The sequence below is a fragment of the Ambystoma mexicanum genome, chromosome 12 (assembly GCF_040938575.1).
Source record: "Ambystoma mexicanum isolate Mex_15411 chromosome 12, UKY_AmexF1_1, whole genome shotgun sequence".
Lineage (NCBI taxonomy): Eukaryota > Metazoa > Chordata > Amphibia > Caudata > Ambystomatidae > Ambystoma > Ambystoma mexicanum.
In genome coordinates this window covers 1009200974-1009222922 of record NC_090936.1, presented here as the reverse complement: position 1 = coordinate 1009222922, position 21949 = coordinate 1009200974, and the positions used below count along the sequence as shown (strand labels likewise).

The window sequence follows — 21949 nt, the reverse complement described above, 5'->3', positions numbered from 1 at the left end:
TTTTTGTTGCATCTTTATTGTCCCCGTAATCCTCAGGGAGCGGGGGACACCACTGTAACCCCTGCTCCCCTTGTTCAATATAATGGTTTTTCAACATTTTCGTCACTGCCGAACGCGCATTTGGCATTTCTTTGCCCGATATTTTCAAGCAGTACCCCTTAAGAGAGGTGAAAAGATATGTACTAGACCCAAAAACAAGAAAAGTAGAGGGGGTAATGAACCCCCTTAAAATGCAGAAGCCCTAGAGTGGAGGCGGTAGCACGACAACCACTTACTAACTGGAGGGGGGTGGTTTAGGCGGGAGAACTGTTGAAAGATGTCAGCTGGTGAGACGGATACATTCCCGCCTAAACCAGGTAGTTATGCGAGCAATCTGCACACATCGATCTTCAAGGAGGCAACGGTTCTGCACTCTCTGACTTTGGTGACGCTGTGCTTTCACTCCATGTATCGGATCATGCAATTGGGGGAAGCGTAAAAATCATCATTTGAAGTTAAGTTGAACATCATTTGCCACCTATGCAGGACGAAAATAGTTGCTAAATGGTGCACTGATCAATTTGCAAAGTCCATCATTGTGTGGACACCTGTAGACACGTTTTCAGTCTCCGAGGGCCCTATTCTCATCCAGGTGTTAGGTACCGAAAAGGACGTTAAAAAGCTTAACGACCTTTTCTGTACTTAAGACCTATTCTGGGGGCCCTATGCTCAACTTGGCGCAGTGAAGGTGCTAAACAGCACGATTCACTGCGCCAAAAGAGGACGCCCAGGCTCCACTACTATTCTCAAGTGGGCCTGGGCGTCCTCGTAGTGTTCTGTGAGGATTGCGCCTGTTTTAAGGTGTTACGGGTGCAATCCAATCTCGGCAGCAGAATCGTTATTTTACGAAAATGCTGCCGAGAACACAGTTCCTATTCACCAAAGTGAGCAGCTTCAACATTGCTTCGCTCGGACTTCTGACTATGCCCTTGGGGCATTACCCGAAAGGTAATGGCCTACTTTTTTGGCAAATATGGGCCAGTTTGAAGAGTTACTTCACTGTGCGGCTAGTAGTTTTGACGAGTGTTGTTGAATAAATATTATTTAAAATGCATAATTTGCATCACATTTTATCAAAAACCTCACCCCTGGGTATTACTCAAACTGTGTCACAATAGGAATGAATTGCCATTCGCAACTGTGGGCCACTTTTTCATTGGTGCCGATGCCCCAGTCCAACCCTGTATACAGTGATTACATCCGTGGAGGGGAGCCGGGTTTTTGTAGGGGTAAGGCATTGGGACATAAGAAAGGGACATTTGGTGACAGAGAAATATGTATGAATATAGTGTACATTTAGGCATTGGGCCAGTAGTTAAATGAATACATATTTGCATGTATACAATTGTTCAGAATCGGGATAGAGCAGGTTGAGTGTTTGGGTGGGGCTTATAGAGGCCAACGGATGATGTCCCTTCACTGGCTACCCAGTGAAACTTGAGCCTGGTCTTCAATAGTTTCATTCAGTCAAGGCGTTACTGCCGTGGGGGAGAGCATTCTGATGGTGAGGGGCGAGACAAGAGATGGGGAAGAAGCAGGAGGTGGTGCAAGGAGAGCATTGGACAGGGAGGTTCTTGTTGGTTGTAGATCGGATTAGAGGGAGATGCAATCACCAGGATAGTGGGGCTCAATGCCATGGATAGATTTAAAGATAAGGGGCATGCACTTGAAGAGGGCGAATTTTTGGAATCAGGAGCCACCCAGCCTGGTGACGCTACACTGAAGTGGGAGAAGATCAGGTTGGTCATAGAGGCTGCACGCAGCAATGTTGAATACTTTGTTTACGGGAGCTACAAAGTAGAGCGGTAGGCCCAGGAGCAGGCTGGAGCAGTAATCAAGTTTACAGAGGATCAGGGTGAAGATTGCAGTTTTGTCAGAGCTGTGGGAGAGGGTCAACTGAACTCTGACAATGTGGGATGACTTCCATTTTGTATTATAGAAATAGAGCACATCGGACTGTATTACATCTTCCATCACAGCCAATTATCTAGTGCTGTACAGTCAAACCAAAGGTCTCAATTATCCAGGTGGTTTGCCCACTGGTTCAAACAATGGACGTTTGACACTTAAGATACATATTAGTTTCTATTTATTATTTCTATTTCTATTTTATTTCATTTATATACTTTGTGGTAGTCTGGCACTATATAATGGGCAGAGATAGCATAAGAAATGCCTCATTCTGTGAAGCAGGGCATAGGCAGCCTTTTATTTAATTAATTAATTAATTAATTAATTAATTAATTATTTACATTTGTAAGGCGCTTATGCATCAAGTAAATTGGGTTTCAAAGCAACCACAGGGCAACAGCGAGGGAACATGGGAATGAAAGCAAATACAAGAATGAAAGATAGAGGCGGACCTACTAGACCTTTTAAGCATTCAGAACGGGCAAGTGACTTCGAGAGAAAGAGATAAGGGATGAGGGAGTGGCCAGTAAAAGTGCTAGGTGTACCAAGAGGGAAGTGCTAGGGAATACGCAGCTGTTAAGTGACTAGATGAGAGTGGTCAGCTGCCATTAAATAAGTGCAGGCCTGTGGTGGCATAGGCCAGTGGGTGCCAAGGCAAGTGCTGGGAGCGGGTGGAGGCTGAAGGGGATTGGGTGTGGAAGGCCAGGGCCCAAGAGGACACATAAGGGACCTGGTCACCAATCACAGCAACTGTGGGGCTTAGCAGAGGAGGGGGGAAGGGAAGGAGGAGGTGAAAAGGAAGGTCTTGAGAAGCTTCAGGAATTTGAGGAGATCCGGCTCAAGACAAAGAGGAAGGGCAAGGCTGTTCCATGGGAGGAGCCTGCAGAGGAAAGAGATCAGCCACCAGCTTGCTGTTTAGCGTAGCGCTTCATAAACGGAGAGTTGGTGCCGGAGGAACACAAAGATCTGGGCGGAGAGTATTAAGTGAGAGCCAGTTGTGGATAGCATGGTGCCCGGCCCCAGACAGCCTTATGGATGATGCAGAGTGATTTGAATTTGATCCTTGCAGCAACTGGGAGCCAGTGGAGAAATGGGTGGGCTGGTGAGATACAGTGCCTGGGCTGGAGGCCAAAGATAAGTCACCCAGCCCTTTTCTGGATTAGCTGGAGGGGTTGTAGAGAAGAAAAGGGTAGATTAAGGAAAAGGCTATTGCAGTAGCCTAGCCTAGAGATAACTAGAACTCTAGAGACATTGCACTTCTGGGGGAAAGTGAGGAAAAGAAGAATTCCTTTGAGGAGGTGGAGTTGAAAGTGGGCCTTCTTGAGCAACATTTAGGGAGAGCCAATGACACTTACACTAAATCCACTTCACCCCATTTGAACCAGCCAGTATCTGCAGGACTATTGCCTTTTCCCTGTAGGGGGGCTAGTTCCATGGGAAAGAATGGTCCATTTCACTTTCTTTACAAGGAAATTTGGCTCAAGTTCATAGATGGCTTAGTAGGCTACACATAGTGACTTCAAATGAATTGTCAAATTTACTGGTAGCCAATGGAGATGATATTGGGCCGGCGATGTATGCTCAGAAGGGCCCAGTTTGCAGGGTAAACATGCTGCCAAGTTCTGGACTTTTAGAAGTTTATCGATACACGACATTGGGAAACATTGATAAAGTGATTTATAATAGCCCACCAGAGAAGATCCTAGACTCCTTAGTAGAATGATCTTAGCATTGAACGAGAAGAAATTAAACATTCTTCCTAAAATGCTTAGGTGTAAAGATACTGCTTGGGCCACGGACGTAGTTAGTGCACAGAAGAAAAGAGATGAGTCACATTTTACTCCAAGATGATCTTGTGTTGGGAAGAGCTCATACATGACAGCCAAAAGTCGTCAGACCAGATACCTAGCCCTTTCTTAATAAGTAATATGTATGGTAAGTTTCCATTTAATTTTCTCTTCTTTTTGCAAATCCATTTATCAATAGTTTCAAGATAATACATAAAGTTAAGCATTGTGCCTTTTTCTCAAATTCCTACTGTCCTTAAAATGAAGAATAATCTGAATGTTATTGGCATACGAGTACGTGCACATGCCGTAAAGATGAATGATATGTGCTAAAGGCGATACCTGAAGACTATACAGCAGAGGCGAGAGCTCAGAACCCTGAGGGACACCACAGGCTACTGACAATTCTTGTGATTCAAACCACCTAAGTAACTTTTGGGACTCTCCCTGTGGGATAGGATTCAATCCAGTTCAGCATGGTGCCCTGGTAGCATGGTTTCTTTAAGACCTCTACTGTTTCAATTGGGGAAATCACCATGGCTTCCATTATTTTATTTTCATCTGCACATTGTTTGTTTAATAAACAAACAAACAAACAAACATTGTGGCAGTTCATAAACAGCAGCACTGCCCGCCTCCTCTTAAGGTATTAGATAAATGACTCTATGTTTTAATGCTGTGGTTTGAATGCCACTGGCAAAAAAAAAAACTGAGGTAGAGTATGCTTTTTTGTGGGGTTCCCTCCCTTGCCTCTCCGGCCCCAATTAGCTATAACCGTGGCTCTTGGCCCTTGTATTGTGGGTGAAAGAGAAAGCACCATCAATGTTTCTATTGGCAGCATAATCACACTGAAAGGGGGAAACAAATTTTTGAAATCGGTCTGAGAGTGGGAGTGGGTTACGACTGGTTGAGCTCAAGACTGTTGGTGTAGTTTTGCAGTGCATTTTTTTGGAATTTCTTGGATCCTGCTGTTCAAACAGACCTTTTTCTGATGCCCTCTGTTTAATTAGACCGACTTGACCATGAAAAAGCCTAGGCCGCCCTGAATCCCTTCCCTGAATGTCCCTTTTTCACCTCTCTGTCCAGCGGCTTCCCCGAGGATACGTTGAGCCGCACGGTTTTCCCGTCCAGATAGAACCAGTCAGCCTGAGTCCCACTGAGGCACAGACGGACGCTGCTGGTCACCGGGTCCCCGAAGGTCGTCAGGTTGGCGATGAAGCTTCCGTTGGGGCTGTTCTCCTGGATTTCAGTGAAGATGTTGCTGCCACCAGAGCACTGATCCGCTGAAAACAAAATAGGTTACATTGAGTGAAGACCGGCTCAGCAGGGAGTCTGCCAGAGGTACAAACACTGCTTAGAAGAACAAATCCAACTAAGGCTCAAAGGTCCCCTACCACTCAGAATGATATATGTCCAAAAAACTCTAGTAAATGCAATGAAAAACATATTTTGGCCATTTAAATTCGGTGGGGAACATAGAAGAGATTTAAAGAAAAATGGGGTAGTTTGAAGCTTGAAATCATTGGTATACTTGAACGCTAAAAGAGATATTTGCGAAGAAGAAATAATGTAGACATAAAAAAAATGTACTGTTTCAAAAGAAAAATAGTTACAAAGATAAAGTTAAGCACATTTAAAAAGATGATCTAAAATAAAAGGGTATAGGTAGGTAAAATTAGCATACTTAAAGATATTTATTAGTCTATTCAAGCCAGAATGCATTAGTGGAATCTAAGTAAAAACAATCAATTTCTCTCATTGGCAATATCTGTATCTATTTCAGATTTTTGAGTAGTGGTATTATTTCCTTTACATATTTTGAGTCCATACCCAGGAACATTATCTGTTTTACCATACCTAACCAATCTGTGCTACTTAGAGACTGAACTTGTCCCCGCACTTAACTCCCTTCCATTGGAACCCCCTGACCTTGGCCTCCAGGCCCTCATCACCCAGAGCTTCTTCAGGGAAACAATGCCTACTCTGGCTTGAAGGGCACCAGGAAGGTGCAATGGGAAACTTAGATTGTGTCATACTCCATCTACCCCGTGGACTTCAAGGAACCATGATGTTGTCATTAGTCGTGTCATCCTCCATTGTCACATGATCCAACCCCTCCCACTTGACGACTAATGTTAGACCTCTCTGAACATGTTATCTGTGATACCATCCATTGTAATGAGGTATAAATACAGACCTTCTGATAATGATGCACACTAAATGCATAAGTGCTCATTTTCAGGATCACTAACAGAGGACACCAACAAGGGAAGTTCCTAAAATGTGAGCTCTTACGACAAACAGTTCAATTATTAGGATACAGTAAATTTGTTAGGGTAATTTATGCCCCATGTACCATTTGCATTCTTTAATTTGAAAGCTCTTGGTTTAGTTCACACTCACTCCAGGATGCTCCTTATTTATAAATCACAGTACCAGACAGCACACAGATTCCTTTTCCACAAATGACCTTAATCTGCTCCCAGTGTACCTGCAGTGAGCTGGAAGGACAGGCTGAGGGCCAGCAGCAGCACCTCGGACGGGCGAGTCATCTCTCAGGAGCCCAGCAGAGGACCTTCTGTGCCAGCAGGGTCAAGGGAGTGCTTCAGGGGTTCAGCACAGCAGGGACAAGCTGAAGAAGGACAGAGAGAAAGAAAAAAGATGACGGAAATGGTGAGAGACAGATGCCAGGAACGCAGAGACATGCATGATGGTCTCAGGAATGCAGCTGCCATCTGAGGGATTCCGGAATTCCGAAGGGATGAAGCCAGAATAATAATCAATCTCAGTGTTGTGGCGCAAGTTGGTACTACAGCCCATCTTTCCTGACACCCACTCCACCAAAGGGAGAGATCTACTGAACAACATCTCTTTCAGCAGGAATGTGAAGATGTCTGTACTATGGTGCATATATTGTTGCACTAAGGATTTGTAGGCGTAGAAATGAGTGGACAGTGTTCCCTATAAAACAGCCCTGCTATGGAAAATAGGGAAGTAGATTCCTGGTTTTGAGGGGAGACAGGCTGGAGCAAGCAGGGATCCAAACGTTGCAGTGCCACCTCCTGGCTACTGGAGAAAGATTGCTCTGTGATCTCTGGAGGACTCGACCAGAAGGTTGCCACGGTTCAGATTCCATCAGAATAGATGGGGCATCTCCTTCTCTGAGCTTTCCGGATGATGCTGCAAAAGCCTGACCATTGTCCAGGGATAGTAGCAGGTTGGCCTCACCTGTGTGTGTGGGGAACAAGCAGGGTTGCCAGATGATAGTTTGCCAGATGATAGTTTGCCAGATCACCCCAGAAGGTCAGTAAGCAGCTGATCATGTTGAGTTGGATATTACAAAGGGACTCAATATCCAGGTGGAAACTGTAGGTCCTGAACTTTCAGATTGCAGAGGATAGTTCATTTATAATATCCCCCAAAAGCTGAATGGATGGGTACAACATTTTTCTAAAAGTTACCGCAGGAGCCAGTTCTATAGTGTATCACAGTGGAATCGTGAGTTAAGAACCTACCTGATGCATGTCCTCAGAGCTTTGTACACAAGGCATTTGCAATATGCGGATTGGTTTGAACAATGTTCCAACATCAAAACTGGCTTCCAGCACCCTGGCATTTGATAATGTGTACCTGCCCTGTGAGAGGGCTTAGTGGTAGCCCATAGCAATGAAAAAAGTTTGAACTCTATGAAGACCCCAGTGATCAGGTTTGGGGGCATGATGCTCATGGTGGGCGTGCCAAATTGCAGCTGATGAGGCTGACATTGAAAGTACACGTTGATGTACTGTACTGACTCCACGAGAAGTTCTAGTATTTCCACTATATTTTATTTTATTTATTTGTATTTGTAACGCGCACTACAGCGCACGGGCATTGAGGCGCTGAAAGCTTGGAGAATACGAGGGCTTAATTAAGAGGGTTACAGTGAAGCCGCCCAAGGTATACATGATAGTTACAGTACATGTTTCACATAAGAATATATACTAGGCCACAGACAGGTGACTACAGGTACAGGCTGGATTATAAGAACAAGCAGGTTTTGATTGCTTTGCGGAAGGAAGCATGGGAGTCAATTTGCCTGATGTGTGGTGGAAGGGCGTTCCAGGTGGTGGCAGCCACTGCAGGGAAGCTGGAGCCACCAGGGCATACTCTGTGTGTTCTGGGAACGATTAAAGTGTTGGAGTAGGCGGTTCTGGATGGCCTGGCACCAGAGTGTTTGGAGAGTCTATTGGCAAGGTAGGGGGGAGCTAAATCGTGAAGGCACTTGTGGGTCAGGGCAAGAGTTATGAAGATAATTCTTTCTTTAATGGGTAGCCAGTGGACATGTCTTCTGAGGCCAGATATGTGGTCTCTGTGAGATACGCCCGTGGCTGCCTTGAGGGCGTTGTTTTGGACCAGCTGGAGTTTGGCAAGATTTGTTCTGGAAGTACCAATGAAGAGGGCATTACAATAGTCCAGTCTGGAGCCTATTATTGCTCTGGCGATTGTGAGGCAGTTTTGTTGGGACAAGAAAGGTCTTACTGTGTTAAGGAGTTTGGAGTGATAGGCTGAGGTTGATGCAATGTCATTGACCTGCCTAGTCATGGTGAGGTTGGGATTAAGGTAGACATCAAGGGTCTTGACTGCTGGGGAGACCATGATGGGGATGTTGTCTACGATGAAGGAGATGTATTGCTTATCCAGTTTGCCCAGGGTGGCGGGGGATCCGATCAGCAGAAGTTTGGTTTTCTCGCTGTTGAGACATAGCCAGTTTTCCGCCATCCATGATTGGATCATTGTGTAAATGGTGTCAAGGGTGTTCAGGTCAGACGCGTAATCGCCCGTGAGGGGGATAAGCACTTGGGTGTCATCAGCATAATTTGTGTATGAGATGCCCAATGCGTCAAGTATTTTGTACAGTGGCCTCGTGAAGAGGTTGTAGAGGGTGGGTGCGATGCGCGACCCTTGTGGGACCCCACATTGGATGATGGTTGGGTCGGCTGAGGCATGGTCGGAGAAGACCTTCATTGCTCTGCCTTGCAGGAAGGAGGTGATCCATTTACAGGCACTAGGGGAGAAGTTAGCTGCAGTGGAGAGATGGTGGCAAAGGGTCTTATGGTCCACCAGGTCAAAGGCAGCAGAGAGGTCCAGGAGGAGAAGTAGTGCAGGTTTGCCGGCATCTCTTATGTCGTCCATCTGGTTTTTAAGATCAAGGAGGGTCGTTTCGGTGCCGTGCCTTGGACGGAACCCTGATTGTCGGAGACCCAAAAGGTGGTTGTCTTCTAGAAATTTTTGTACTTGAACGTAGGCTGCCTTGTCAAGTATTTTTAGAAGAAAAGGGACAGTAGTAATGGGCCTGTAGTTGCCAGGGATCAGGGGGTCTAGGGAGGGCTTTTTTAGGAGCGGGTGGACCCAGGCTTCCTTGAGTCCAGCGGGAACATGGCCGGCCTGGAATGAGGCGTTGATAAAGGCAGTAATGAAGGGGGCAAGGGTGGGGGCACAGTCCTTGATGACTTGTGCTGGGCAGGAGTCCCCTTTACAATTGGTGGGTTTGATGGAGTTGAGGAGGGTGGTAACTTCTTCTACGGTCAACTCTTTGAATTCGAAGGAGGGGGAAGGGGACGTGGTGGTGGCGGGAGGTCAGCATTGATGGTTCTTTTTTATCAGGATGGTTATGGCCTGTTGGTGTGCAAGGATCTTCTCTTGTAATGTGTTCAGCTTTGCCAGCATGGCGTATTGAATAGAGTTGCACCATGCTGCGCCTTTTAGGAGGGTGGGGGGTCGGGATGCGGGTGTCTCGAGTTCTCTGAAGATGGAGAAGATTTCTTTAGTGCAGGATTTGGCATTGATTATTCTGGAGTTAAATGAGGAGGCTTTGGCCTTGATGATGGCAGTTTTATATTCAATGGACATGGCCTTGAAAGCACCTCTGGTGGTGTCGTTAGGGTTCTTTTTCCAGGCATTTAGTGCCACCCTTTTTTAGATCTTAGCAGGGATAGATCTTGAGTAAACCAGGAGTTGGCGTGTTTAACTTTCTTAGCTTTTTTAAGCGTGAGGGGAGCTACAGCATCAATTGCGTTTGTGATGGTAGTTATGACAGCATTGGCAAGTATCTCAGGGTCATTGGAAAAGGGGAGCTGCAGTGCAGGGACCTGGAGGTGTTGGGTGAGATTCTCCTTAGTGAGCTGGCGAGAGCTCCTAGTTAATGCAGCGGGGAGAGGGACAGTTGGTTTAGGGGGTCCAGTAGCGGTGGAGATGTCAAATCGGGTGCATAGGTGGTCGGACCATGGAACCGGCGTAATCTCTTTGACAAGAACCGTGCAGTTATGGAGGGAGATCCAATCTAGCGTACGGCCTTTGGCGTGGGTGGGATCTGAGATGGCTTGAGAGAACCCGAGAGTATCGAGTGCTTTCCTGAGGGCAGAGGCGTGGGAGTCACTAGGGTCATTTAGCCCCAGGTTGAGGTCACCTAGAGGATTTTTTTAGGTTGTCTGAGAGTGCGTGAGTCAGGGCGTCGTGAAAATCAGCGGCAGGACTGGGAGGGTGGTATACCACATGGAAGACCATAGTGCAATTAGGTGAGAGTTTTAGCTTAAGATGAAGATGATCAGCATGATGGCCAAGGTCCCCTTGAATTTCTCTGATAGCGAGGTTATCTTTGGCGATAACGGCAACCCCGCCGCCTCTATGGGTGGAGCGGTCTTGCCTGTAGATTAGGTAGCCATCTGGAATGGCAAGTGTGAGGGCTGGGCCTGATGATGCATTGAGCCAGGTCTCACTGAGGAAGAGAAGGTCAAGGTTGTTGTTCACAATGAGGTTGTGAACGTCTAGGGCGTGTGCTGGTATGGATCGAGCGTTGATCAGGGCACATAGTAGAGGGGCGTTGGAGGTGGTAGTGGTGGGGTCGCTAGGCAGGGAGGGTGTAATGGAACTTGGGAGGGTGCTTGGTACAGAGGCGCATGGCTTGATGGCATTAGTGGGCGCAGCATTCAACACATTATCATTGCATGGCATAGTGGCAGTGGTGGGCATGGCAATCAACACATGATCATTGCATGGCGTAGTGGCAGTGGTGGGCATAGCATTCAACATATTATCATAGCATGGCATAGTGGCAGTGGTGGGCATAGCATTCAACACATTGTCATTGCATGGCATAGTGACAGAGGTGGGCATAGCATTCAACACATTATCATTGCATGGCATAGTGACAGTGGTGGGCATAGCATTCAACACATTATCATTGCATGGCATAGTGGCAGTGGTGGTCTTAGAGTTCACATTATTCATTGACGCAATACTAACAGTGTAGTGCAGATTGCTAACAATAGTAATGCAAGTAGTGTCTGGTATGGTTGTCTCTGTGGTGGCGGTGCCTAGGAATTCAGAGGGAAGAGCGGGCGGGGTTTCATGTGCACTGCACTTGTTGCTAGAATCAGTCAGTAGCCTCATGCGGCTTGAACCTGTTGTAGACGGGCTACTATGCGCCCCCAGTGGTGAGTGCCGGACTTTGCAGGGGGTGTGTGAGCGTACGTGTGCCCTGTCTGTGGGCACGTTGGAGGACTCAGAGGGGGCATGTGCCGGCATGGGAGTTGAGGTTATGGAGCCTCGGATTCTGGGCATATAGTGCCGGCAGAATCTCGACCCCATCCGTGCAAGTCTGCTGAACTGGTCGGGATTGGTTGTCGTATGCATGCGGGCGGGTATGCGCGTACCAAGTCGCTGATTCCTCTTTGTGACCAGGCTATTTCCCATCGTAGACATTATATGGAAACGGGTAATGCCCTTACCTTGTGCTGGCATTGTGGATGCAGGGATCGCGGGCTGCGCGGTCGAGCAGCGGAGAGCTGCAGAGAGCGTGCAGCTTGGCCTTTCCTTCTGGCCTTCGCTCCTCTGCGGCTTCGCCTCCTGGCCCGCCTCGCCTCCATAAAAGGGAGGAGGGAAGGGGCGGGGAGGATGCGTGGACGAATGGCTGAAGCCCAGTGGGGCTTGTTTGTAGCTAGTTGCCATGGGGATCATGGCGGTGGCCCTTTTAGGGATCGGTGGATCCTCGTGGCAGGCGCTTCTTCCAGGGACTGCAGGCAGATTTCTGGGGCACTTCTGTGCGGCGGTAGCGGTGGGGGCACTATAGTGCTCTGGGATGGCGTCACAGTCCGGCTCCTTGAGAAAATCTTGCTAGACACATTGCAGGCCAAACCATTAATCTTTCCTTTTCTGGAGACTTTCTTGCTTGCCCCTCAAACAGGGGTGTAGCCAGAATATCCACACTGTGCGGGCCTGCGCAGAATTAATACATGTGGGCCTAGTGCAGATGTGTGCGCACAACTGAAGAAGGTATATTTATTTCAACAGGACATTTCATTCAGCTGGATCATGTGGACAACCCCAATCTTTGAACCATTATAGGCCGGTGTATACGTTAACTTAATAATTAAGACACAATTCAGCCAACTGACCCTTTCCCTTGACGTAGAACACATATTGACGTGAGCCCCAAAAGATTTCTGAGTTTCACTTCTGTATTTTAAAGACACACAACAAAAACGGAGTGAAATGGGCATCTGCTTGTAGTCATTGAAAAGTTCATGCAGATTTTTTTGTGTGCGTGATTTTTCAAAAGATTTGAGCTTAAACGCAAACGCAAACTGTTTTTGCATGCCTTACAAGCAGACAATATGCACATAAACCTAGCAGTTTGAAATATAAAGGGGATTTACCTTGTGATGCAATCTGTTGCCTTAAAACAGTGGATTGCTAACAGGGGGTTGGGACCTGTTGAATCCCAATGCACCTATTGCAGTGAACATCACCCTAACGTTCACACTTTCCAAGAGGGGGTGTCGCAGGCGAAATAATAAACGCCACTGCATGAAAGTTATTACAGATGGGTTTACAACATTTTAAATTATACATATCAATATAATCTAAATAAATGATAAATTGCTTGTTTGATTGTTATTTTGATTGATTTTATTGTTTCATTTGCATTTGTATTTGTTTAATCTCTATTTTTTGTACACAGTGTTATTGTGACATATGACTATGAATTTGTGTAAAATCCTAATTTAGGATTGTATCACAATAAATTGAATATATATAATACATGGTAACCAGTTAATGAAATAGGTAAGATGAACGTGATAGCCCTGATAGAACTGGAACATATTCATGTTTTCTCCCGTGCCCACAGGTGACTGCAGATTGCGCACATTCCAAAGCCTTGCAAAGCTCCTAATGCAGAACAAACCCACCCCCCACTTTTCTTTCGCCCAACATCACTAACCCATGCACATCCCTGCTGCCGGAAAATCTGCCGAAACGGAGTTCTCCGAGCGTGTTCTAGAAGTCCTGGTGGTTGCAGTGCATGTTGTTTTGCATTCCTGTGATTATCATGAATGTAGTACTATGTGTTCCTGGATGCAGAAGGTGTCTGTGTGAAAGAACCCCTCACAATGGTGTGCAGCTCCTGTGCTCTCCTGAAACGTGGACAATGAACTCCCAATACCCTACCTACAGGGAAGGTAACATATGCACGAAAACACGTGTGCTCAGGTTCTGCACCCAGACTGGATGAGAACATGTCATTACTTGATGTTAAATGGAGAAAACCAACATGCAGACAGATCCCAGGGGATAATGGAGCTTCCTTTCGTTCTCGACTGCCTGTTGTTCTCTGCAGGGTTGTATCTGGCACTTTTAAGTGTGTTGGTTTATGTACTTGCTCTGAACAGTATTTCTTTACCGCATGAAGAGCAGGCGCCGCCCCTTCACACCCCTCCCCTCCACTGCAGGGTATGTAGCAGGCAGGGCCGGCCATAGGCCCGGGCTGCCCCGGCGACTGCCTGGGGCATCACATTAGCCCGCCTTCCACGCCAGCTTGGGGAAGTCTTTGAAGGGCTCCCCCAAGATGCCGTTGTGGTAAAGGCGCGGCAGGTGACCCTATTTTAATAAAATGCGCCCCGCTCACCTGCGTGTACTGGGCGCATCAGCAGGAGAGCAGGGTGCTTTTTATTACACTACAGCGCGGCTGTGACACATGCTGGTTTGAAGTTCTTAACTCCTCGCTCCTGCATGGAATGGGGAGTTAAGCACTTAATTAAATACTGCAACAAAACATTCGGCTCCCTCCCCTCTTCACCCGCAGTGGCCCCGGTCCGGGGCGCCAGTGGAGGTGCTAAATTTTGTTAACTCTCCCCGGGGGCTTTCAGTGTTAAGGAAGGCACCGGTTGCAGGTTGGGCCCTGGGGAATTGAGGGTGGGCCTTTTTCCTCAGGCCACACTTGACTACGCCACTGTCCTTGAAGCAAGTCATGTTAACAGCATTAACCCCTTAAAGGGATAGTGCGCTCAAAAATAGTATTGTCCTGATTGTTCGGGCATGTGTTTTTCAGCATACAGTGATCGATCGTAAACATTTTTCCTATGCATCTTACCTTGGTTTTTCCTCACTTTTACACATGCGAAAAACAAGGATTTGTGCGGGGCCATCTTGTGCTAATCTTATCTGTGGATCGATAGCCCTACGTTCAAGTGCCCCTACGGCACTAAATCATATCCCCACCCCTGAAGCTGACATCACTCGACGCTTACGCCCCTTTTCACAAAGCCAATGCACGCCTCGTGTCATGGTTCTCTGTGCGCAAGCTATTGACTTGTCTCCATAGAAATGGCCGGGCGCCTCTTTCCTCAATAAGTATAAACAGACCCCTTCTCATCAGACAACATCAGAGTTGCTTTTTCAATCATTGTCTGTGACTCGTTTCTGCTCTGTTCAGCTACTTTCTTAGCACAAAGCCCAATGCGAACAGATACTTGGACTAGCATTACTATTGATTTCAATCATTACTTGCATTTAATTTAAAGATTTGTTGTATAATGGCAGCAATACAGCCCTACCTGTACGAGCCTGAGTACTCCGAGGAGGAAGTAATTGAAAGAGAAAGGTGCGTAAACAATGGGAAATCGAACGATAGTTGGGAAGATGAATCACTGGAGCATAAGCCTGAGCCTAGTCGCATGGAAGACGTTTCCACCTGGTGTACCTGCAATCGCTGTGAGGTCATGCCAGCCGAGGTGGAGAACGGCTGCTGCAAAGAAAACTCTGGATGCTTGGCCTACATATTGGAAGAAGACACACCACTGCTATGTGTTACCGGGATGCATGACTTCAGGGCAGCCTGCCTCACAAGGTCTGTGTTTAGGATTATGATGGTGCTTATGCACGAACTTCTCGCAACAGTTCGCCCTCGCAATCCAAGTAACGAGTAAGTGTATTCTAGGTGTGATGTCATTTTGACCACTGAGACAAATAATATTTCATGTTTGTACCCTACATTGTCGTCACTTTGATCGATCACTGACAAATGAATTTAGTCTTCAAATTGGATATATTTCTCTCTCTTATTGCAAAACGCAGTGTTCATCGCTTACGTGTGTTTCACTTTCAACTAAGAAACAATATTTCTCTGTGGCCCAAACCGTCATAGATTGAATGAGTGTTCACTTTTGCAATGTGTCTAGACTCCAAAGCCCAAGTCCATTTATCAATCAAGTGACGTTTGTAAGGGCAACTATGTCATAGAATTCAGGATGCATTTTCAAGTGAGGCTGGAACACTTAGAGTATGTATGTTTCTCTTCCACGGGTGTACAGACTAGTGGCCTACTGTTCATTTCCATGGTGGCTTTATGGGAGGCTTGGATTCCGTGTTCGACAAGTAATACCTGCCTGTGTCATTGGAGCCATTCGTGAAAAATTCCCCCGTGACAGAGGTCAGTACAGGGGATTTTTGCACACTGTGCTGCAACCTCAAGTATACAATTTGTAGTTTGTTTGTGTAATCAACATCACCAAACTAAATAAAATACAAATGAGCATATACGAATAGTTGTTTCAATTATTTAGTGAATCAAGAACACGCTCACTCGTTTCTGAAGGACATGAAATAATGGTTGGTGCCTTTTTGTGCTCCCATCGCCCTCAACATGCCACCTCCCCTCCATTATACCCCTCTCCAGTACTGGGTGGGTGAGAACGGCCAAAGTGCCAAACACCATGTACACTTCAAAAGCGATCTTCTGCACAGTACCCATTGTTCCCATGGCCTCCCCAGACCCAGTGTCTCCAGACTCCCCTCTGCAAGACCCCGCCTTTGCAAACCACATAAGTGTGTCTCCCTTCAGCAGTGTTCCGGACCTTTTGCGCTCGCCTCATGCCCATCCATCCCCCCTCCAGTATCAATGTACTAGCATCGCTGATGACATCATCAATAGGGTGCACATTCTAGCATTGCATCAGTGAGGGGCTTATGGAAAAGTTGATACTATATGAGAAACAAGCTGATAATTGGCTGCCGTATCTCTGTTGCTTTTGGCACACATGGGTCCGCTGGGCTCAGCTCAGCGGTGTGAAGGTCAGGGCAAGGGAGCACCCATCTTTCTAACTAAAACATACAGGTATTTCAAAAAAGGTAGCTGGCGCTCCTCTCCAGAAAGAACATGGCATGATCACCTGTTCTGAGATGAGAGTTTGCAGCACACGCGTTTTGCTCACTGTACCTTTCACAGATGGGAAATAACCATTTACATATCAGTCTTTGTCCCGCCCACATGGGCAGTCCAGCACCGAAATGCTATGGCAATTCCTCTATGAACAAGAGTACCAACAGCAACCCCATACACGTGTTTCAGCCTTGTTGGGCCTCATAGTGAGGTGAAGCTGTGTCTCTCTGAGCACAGTGAGCAGGGAGTCCACGTCTGGTTGCCCCCAGGTAACGTAGGGTGACCAACCCCAAGTTCCTTGCAAATATTTCAAAAAAGGTAGCTGGTACTTCTCTCCAGAAAGAAAATGGCATGATAACCTGTTCTGAGATGAGAGTTTGCAGCACACACTTTTTGCTCACTGTACCTTTCACAGATGGGAAATATCCATTTGCATATCAGTCTTTGTCCCACCCACATCGGCAGTCCAGCACCGAAATGCTATGGCAATTCCTCTCTGAACAGGAGTACCAACAGCAACCCCATACACGTGTTTCAGCCTTGTTGGGCCTCATCAGTGAGGTAAAGCTGTGTCTAAAACAAACAGGATCTGATAATGCAGAAATAATGGCACACATCAAATCTAGCATGAATAAGTCTATTCTGGTCGCATGAGCTAATATATTGCCATTCTAACCTTTACCCTTCCGGATTCTCTTTGATGCCGCAAACTCTTCACCCAGGTGCCGACCTCAAAGCTTTGATTTGCCACATGCTTGGGTTCTCATAAAATAGATAGACGTTTGTTGTTCTTTGGTAAACTATATTGCCACACAGGATTAGGGCTGTGTTGGGGGTCCGTGAGTGATCGGGGTGCTGGAGGGTAGGATGGTATCACCATCAAAGGAACTGGGGGGGCAGAGATGGCAGGCTCTGGACTGTCAGGGTGGTGGTTTTTTAATTTTAATTATTGTATTTATTTATTTGGTTGGGAGGGCACGGGAAGTTTAGTGGAGAAGAATGGGCACTTGGTTTATGACTTCTCACTGTCTCACGCTCTTCGCAGAGCACATTGTTTTGGAAATCATACCACAGGATGGTAACAAGGCATGGCTGGCTTCCATGAGAACAGGGCCCACGCAGTGCTGGTAGCTGGCAAGGGGGAGACGATGGTGTGGGCTGGCTGTGCGCTGCGGATGATGGATGAGAGCTGCATTTCTACAAAGAGATTGTTTGTCGGGCCCGGTAGAAAAGATGGCGTTGGGACTAGTTCACAAATGGTTTCTTATGGCTGAGCTTGGGGCTATAAAGTATTGTTTATTTTCTATGGGCTGTGGTGCAACAGAATGCTGCGGGGGGCGGCTGTGCCTTCCCCCTTGGTTATTACATATGGTATGTTTCTAGAGCGACACAAGGGGGGGGAGTTCGTCTCTTTACCACCAACAGTGACCATTGTTCTCATAGCCTCCCCAGACCCAGTGTCTACAGACTCCCCTCTGCAAGACCCTGGCCCGGCAATCCACATAGGTGTGTCTCCCTTCAGCAGTGTTCCGGACCTTTTCCACTCGCCCCATGCCCATCCTTCCCCCCTCCAGTATCAATGGCATTTCGCACCTGTGGCCATGCGTAAAGTAAGGGGGCTGGGTGGGTGTGGACGGCCAAGGTGCCAAACACCATGTACACTTCAAAAGCGATCTTCTGCACGTTGACCATTGTTCTCATGGCGTCCCCAGACAAAGCATGGCCAAGCTCCCCTCTGCAAGAGCCCGTAACAAACACATCACACATTCACACACACACACACTTTTCTAATCCCTTGCAAACACCTTGACATTTAACAGGAGAACATCTCTGTGCTCAGTAAGGTATCTGTTTGTCGTGCAACTTGTTCCACGGAATGTGGCTCCCGTGCTTGCTGAATCGGCTTGTTTGTTCATCCAAGTAAGGGTGGTAGGTCACTGAATTTCTTTCTCTATATTCATATACTGCCGATCTCAATTTGTTTTACTATTCCCTCCAATTGTACCAGCCATTGTAATGTTCATTTAGCCCAATGACCTCACCATTGTCTAATGTTTCAAGTATTTTCATCTGAAAAAATACCACATTGCATCTTTGTCCATTGCAATAGAATGGAATATTTCATGGGACATGTTTGTAAAGCATGTTCCCTTTTGATGCAGGAAGGTACATGCACCGGACAAGTAACATGTTAAGAAATAGCGGTATACCAATCATATCTGTAAGACAGTTACCGTTGTGTTCATTCGACAATGCTAAACATGTTTTCCCTCTTTGAAGAAACTAATATTGCATAGAAATCTGTAATACAATCACATCAATCACTGGCAGACAGTATTTTTTTGAATTATTAATATATTTCTATAGAGGTTTAAGAGACAATTGAAGAATGCCGGCCTGTATGGTACTCGGTTGCCCTTCTAAGAGCCATTGAAAAAGTCTGGGCATGGTCCTGCATACATTCCTGCAGGATATTTATTTAATAAGAGAATGGGTTAAATGCTGTGGTTTACTAGGTGGAAGAGATTGAAAGTAGAGCCCAGGCTGTCTTGACGGACGTGAGGTCGAATGTATTCCGCTTCTGCAGCCGGCACTTTACTGACGATATGTATGACTGATCCGAGTACACTAAGAAGCATTGACTCCAAATTCATCGTACATTGCATCCACATGCAATTCAACCGAATGTATGCACACTCTGCCTCCGTGAGTCCTGCATGATGAATTAGATGTGTTTGTTGTAATGTTGGACGATGGGCTGCATAAATAAGTACTATCAATGAACTCTCTATCAAAATCTGGTGGGGCACTGAAATGGTAACTTCATGAACTTTTAAGCTTTCGGTGTGTATTTACTTCAAAAGTGTCCTACTTAGGTTTCCATTGCTACAAGATAGTATTGAATTTTTACTATACTAGATTTCACTACACTACATCTGTTCCCGCTTTCTTGAGCATATCTAACAATTATGGCCATTATAAAACAATGCCATTGTGCCCTTTAAAAGTCGCAATGTGCTTTTGTAATCGGTTGCTTGACATGTTCCTTTTTTGGCGTACAGCACAGTGATGGATGCACAGACCCTCACAAGTGAAGAAACCACCAACACGTCCAGTGTCCCAATGGTGCGTCCTACTGGCATGCACAAAGTGATATTCTCGAGCGTTGGATCTGCCACACATTTAATACAACTATGTTTTTCCCTTGGCCCACTTTATGACAATGCTCGGAAAATGAAGGAACAAGATTCTGCATCAATTTCATGAATTTTTGATGTTCAAAGTGAACATCAAGTTCGCTCGCCTATCAAGTAATTTTATTATACTTGTCCTTTACGAAAATGTGTTATGCTTACAATTTAAAATGAAATGAAAATGTTTATGTGTGCTATCAGTTAGTAACACTAAGTGGCATGTATGGGTCTCCCTCCACCTCCATAGTACATTTTCATAGTCCGCTCAACTGATGCTGGGCAAAGTGCCAGCTGGAAATCTACTATGTTCAGCAGCTTTGCTTTTCAGCGGGTCTATATTCGATAATATTTCCAGTTTCTGTCAATTTGTGGGAGTTGAGTTTCTTGCTCAACTCCACCCAGTACTTCAAATATCAAAGGGAATTCGTATTCCCCGCCATTAGTGAAGCCTGGAAAGTTGAACAGATGTCCATCGAAAGCACATTCTCTGGCAAACGTTTTTGGCTAGCTGGTGATGGACAGTGTAACAGCCCAGGTTTTTAGCAAAGTACTGCACATACCATTTTCAAGACATGGAAAGTTAAAAATTGTGAGTTTGAAGATAGTGCAGGTGTCCGAATGTACATCTTCTGTGGCCATGGAGAAACATGGTTTCATCAAATCCGTCAAATTTCTTCAATCGAGGGGGATGCAAATAGAGCTGATAGCCACTGACAGGCATGTTTCGATAGCCAAGACCATGCGAGAGCAGTTTCCACAAATTTGTCAACAATTCGATGTATGGCACGTTGCCAAATCAGTCAATACAAAAATTACAGCTGCTGGTAGAAAAAAGGTTTCTGAAGAAATCTTAAACTGGTGTCAGTCTATTAGCAACCATCTTTGGTGGAGCTCCAAAACTTGTGATGGGTCTGTAGAAATTCTACTTGACATAAAAACAAGTTTTTTATGTGTCTTTTTCCAAAACACATTTATACAGAACCTAAGTTTCAAACGACTTTCTAAAGACATAATTCAAATGTTAGACCAACATTGGGGTTAGTACGTGACATTGGTCTTTTACATACTACAATTTAACTCTCTGGCGGTTTCACAAGAGAAAATATGACATTGAGATCTATTTTCTTCAGGTCACCAAGGACTTCTTCCCATAGAGGCCTTTTTGTTTGTCTCTAGTTGTCTAGGTTTTTATTTTTAAACCGGTTGGAATGTCTATATATTTTTCGGCCTTCAAAAGATAAATTAGACCTAATACTTAACGTCTTTTCTTGATGTTATGGCCATCTTCAGGTCAGATGTATTTCTTCTAAACTTGCGAAGCAAATTGCGGAAACCCCTTGGGTGTCATTGCCTCTCAACCACTATAATGTAAAAACAAACTCAATTTTAAAATCATGTAAATTAAAAAAGGGAAGAAAAATGTGTATGGCTCCTATTGTGTAGGCCTATTGAGGGCACTGACCTGTTTTTAAACAATCAGATCCAAGCTTCTTAGTTTTTTGCAAATGAGTTCTTATGCAATACACGGCTACTTCCTTTGCGGTAGGAGATTTCTTCTTCCCTGAAACAGGCAATGAATTGCATGTATCTCAGTTTGTTTTAATCACATCAGTTTGTATGTTATCTTTATATTTTATTTATGTTATACTAATATATGGGCGCACCGGCGAGTTACCATCGACCTTGTAATGAGGCCCCATGTGTTTAAAGAACTTCCTTTACAGTGTTAGAATATCAATGCCAGTGTCAAGAAAAACAGGGAATCTTTTTTTGACAGGCCCTGTCAGGGGCAGTACGCAATTTGGCTATAATGTGTCATCCTGCTCAATTGTCTCCGTGACAACCTTTGTATTACTGATCAGGCCCTGGCCTGGGTGACCTGCTTTCTCACTGACCAACCCTCTCAGGTATAACTGGGGTCTTTCCTCTCGCCTATCTCTCTCTCTCTACTTGTGGTGTTCCCCAGGGGTCTAACCTCTCTCCCTGGCTCTTCAACCACTACCTGGCACCTCTTGCCCCCCGCATTTCTACTTTATGCTCCAATTTTCAATGTTATGAGGATGACACTCAGCTCTCTTTCAGGCTCTCCTCTGCTACCTCTGCTTCTTCTCTCATGCCAGAGTGTCTGGCCGCAATTCAGGAATGTTGTGCCGCAAATGACCTCTGCTTTAATGCCAGTAAGAGTGAGATCCTCCTCATTGGGACACCCACTCTCTCCTTTCCTCTCTCTCTGGCAGCCCAGCCTGGGCTCTCTTCCTGCTCCTTCCTGTGAGGCTAAGAACGTTGGTGTCATCTTTGACTCCACCCTCTCCTTCTCTCCTCACCTCTCTGATGTCTTTTAGAAGTCAAGAAGTCAAACTATTAGCTGCACCTCCTCAGAGGTAGTCTTCCTTTTTGCACTTTCTCCCAGATGCTCACTGTCTCCAGAGATCTGGTTCTCTCTAGGCTGGACCACTGCAACAGCCTCTTTCTAAATATTCCTGCCTCTACTCTTTGACCTTTACAACCTATCCAGAACAGGACTGCAAGACTTGTTGTTG

At 45.8% G+C, this 21949-nt stretch overlaps 1 protein-coding gene across 3 annotated transcripts in view; it reads right to left on the bottom strand.

The window, feature by feature from the left end:
- LOC138514206 (cadherin-related family member 5-like) overlaps window positions 1-21949 on the bottom strand; it is a 410910-nt gene that overhangs the window by 248621 nt on the left and 140340 nt on the right. For all 3 annotated transcript variants that reach the window (XM_069629545.1, XM_069629544.1, XM_069629546.1), the window contains 2 exons: window positions 6229-6369; window positions 4812-5020 (listed from right to left, as the gene is read on the bottom strand). In XM_069629545.1, the coding sequence (XP_069485646.1) occupies window positions 4812-5020; window positions 6229-6289 (270 nt within the window). In that variant the 5' untranslated portion in view covers window positions 6290-6369. The remainder of the gene's footprint in view (window positions 1-4811; window positions 5021-6228; window positions 6370-21949) is intronic.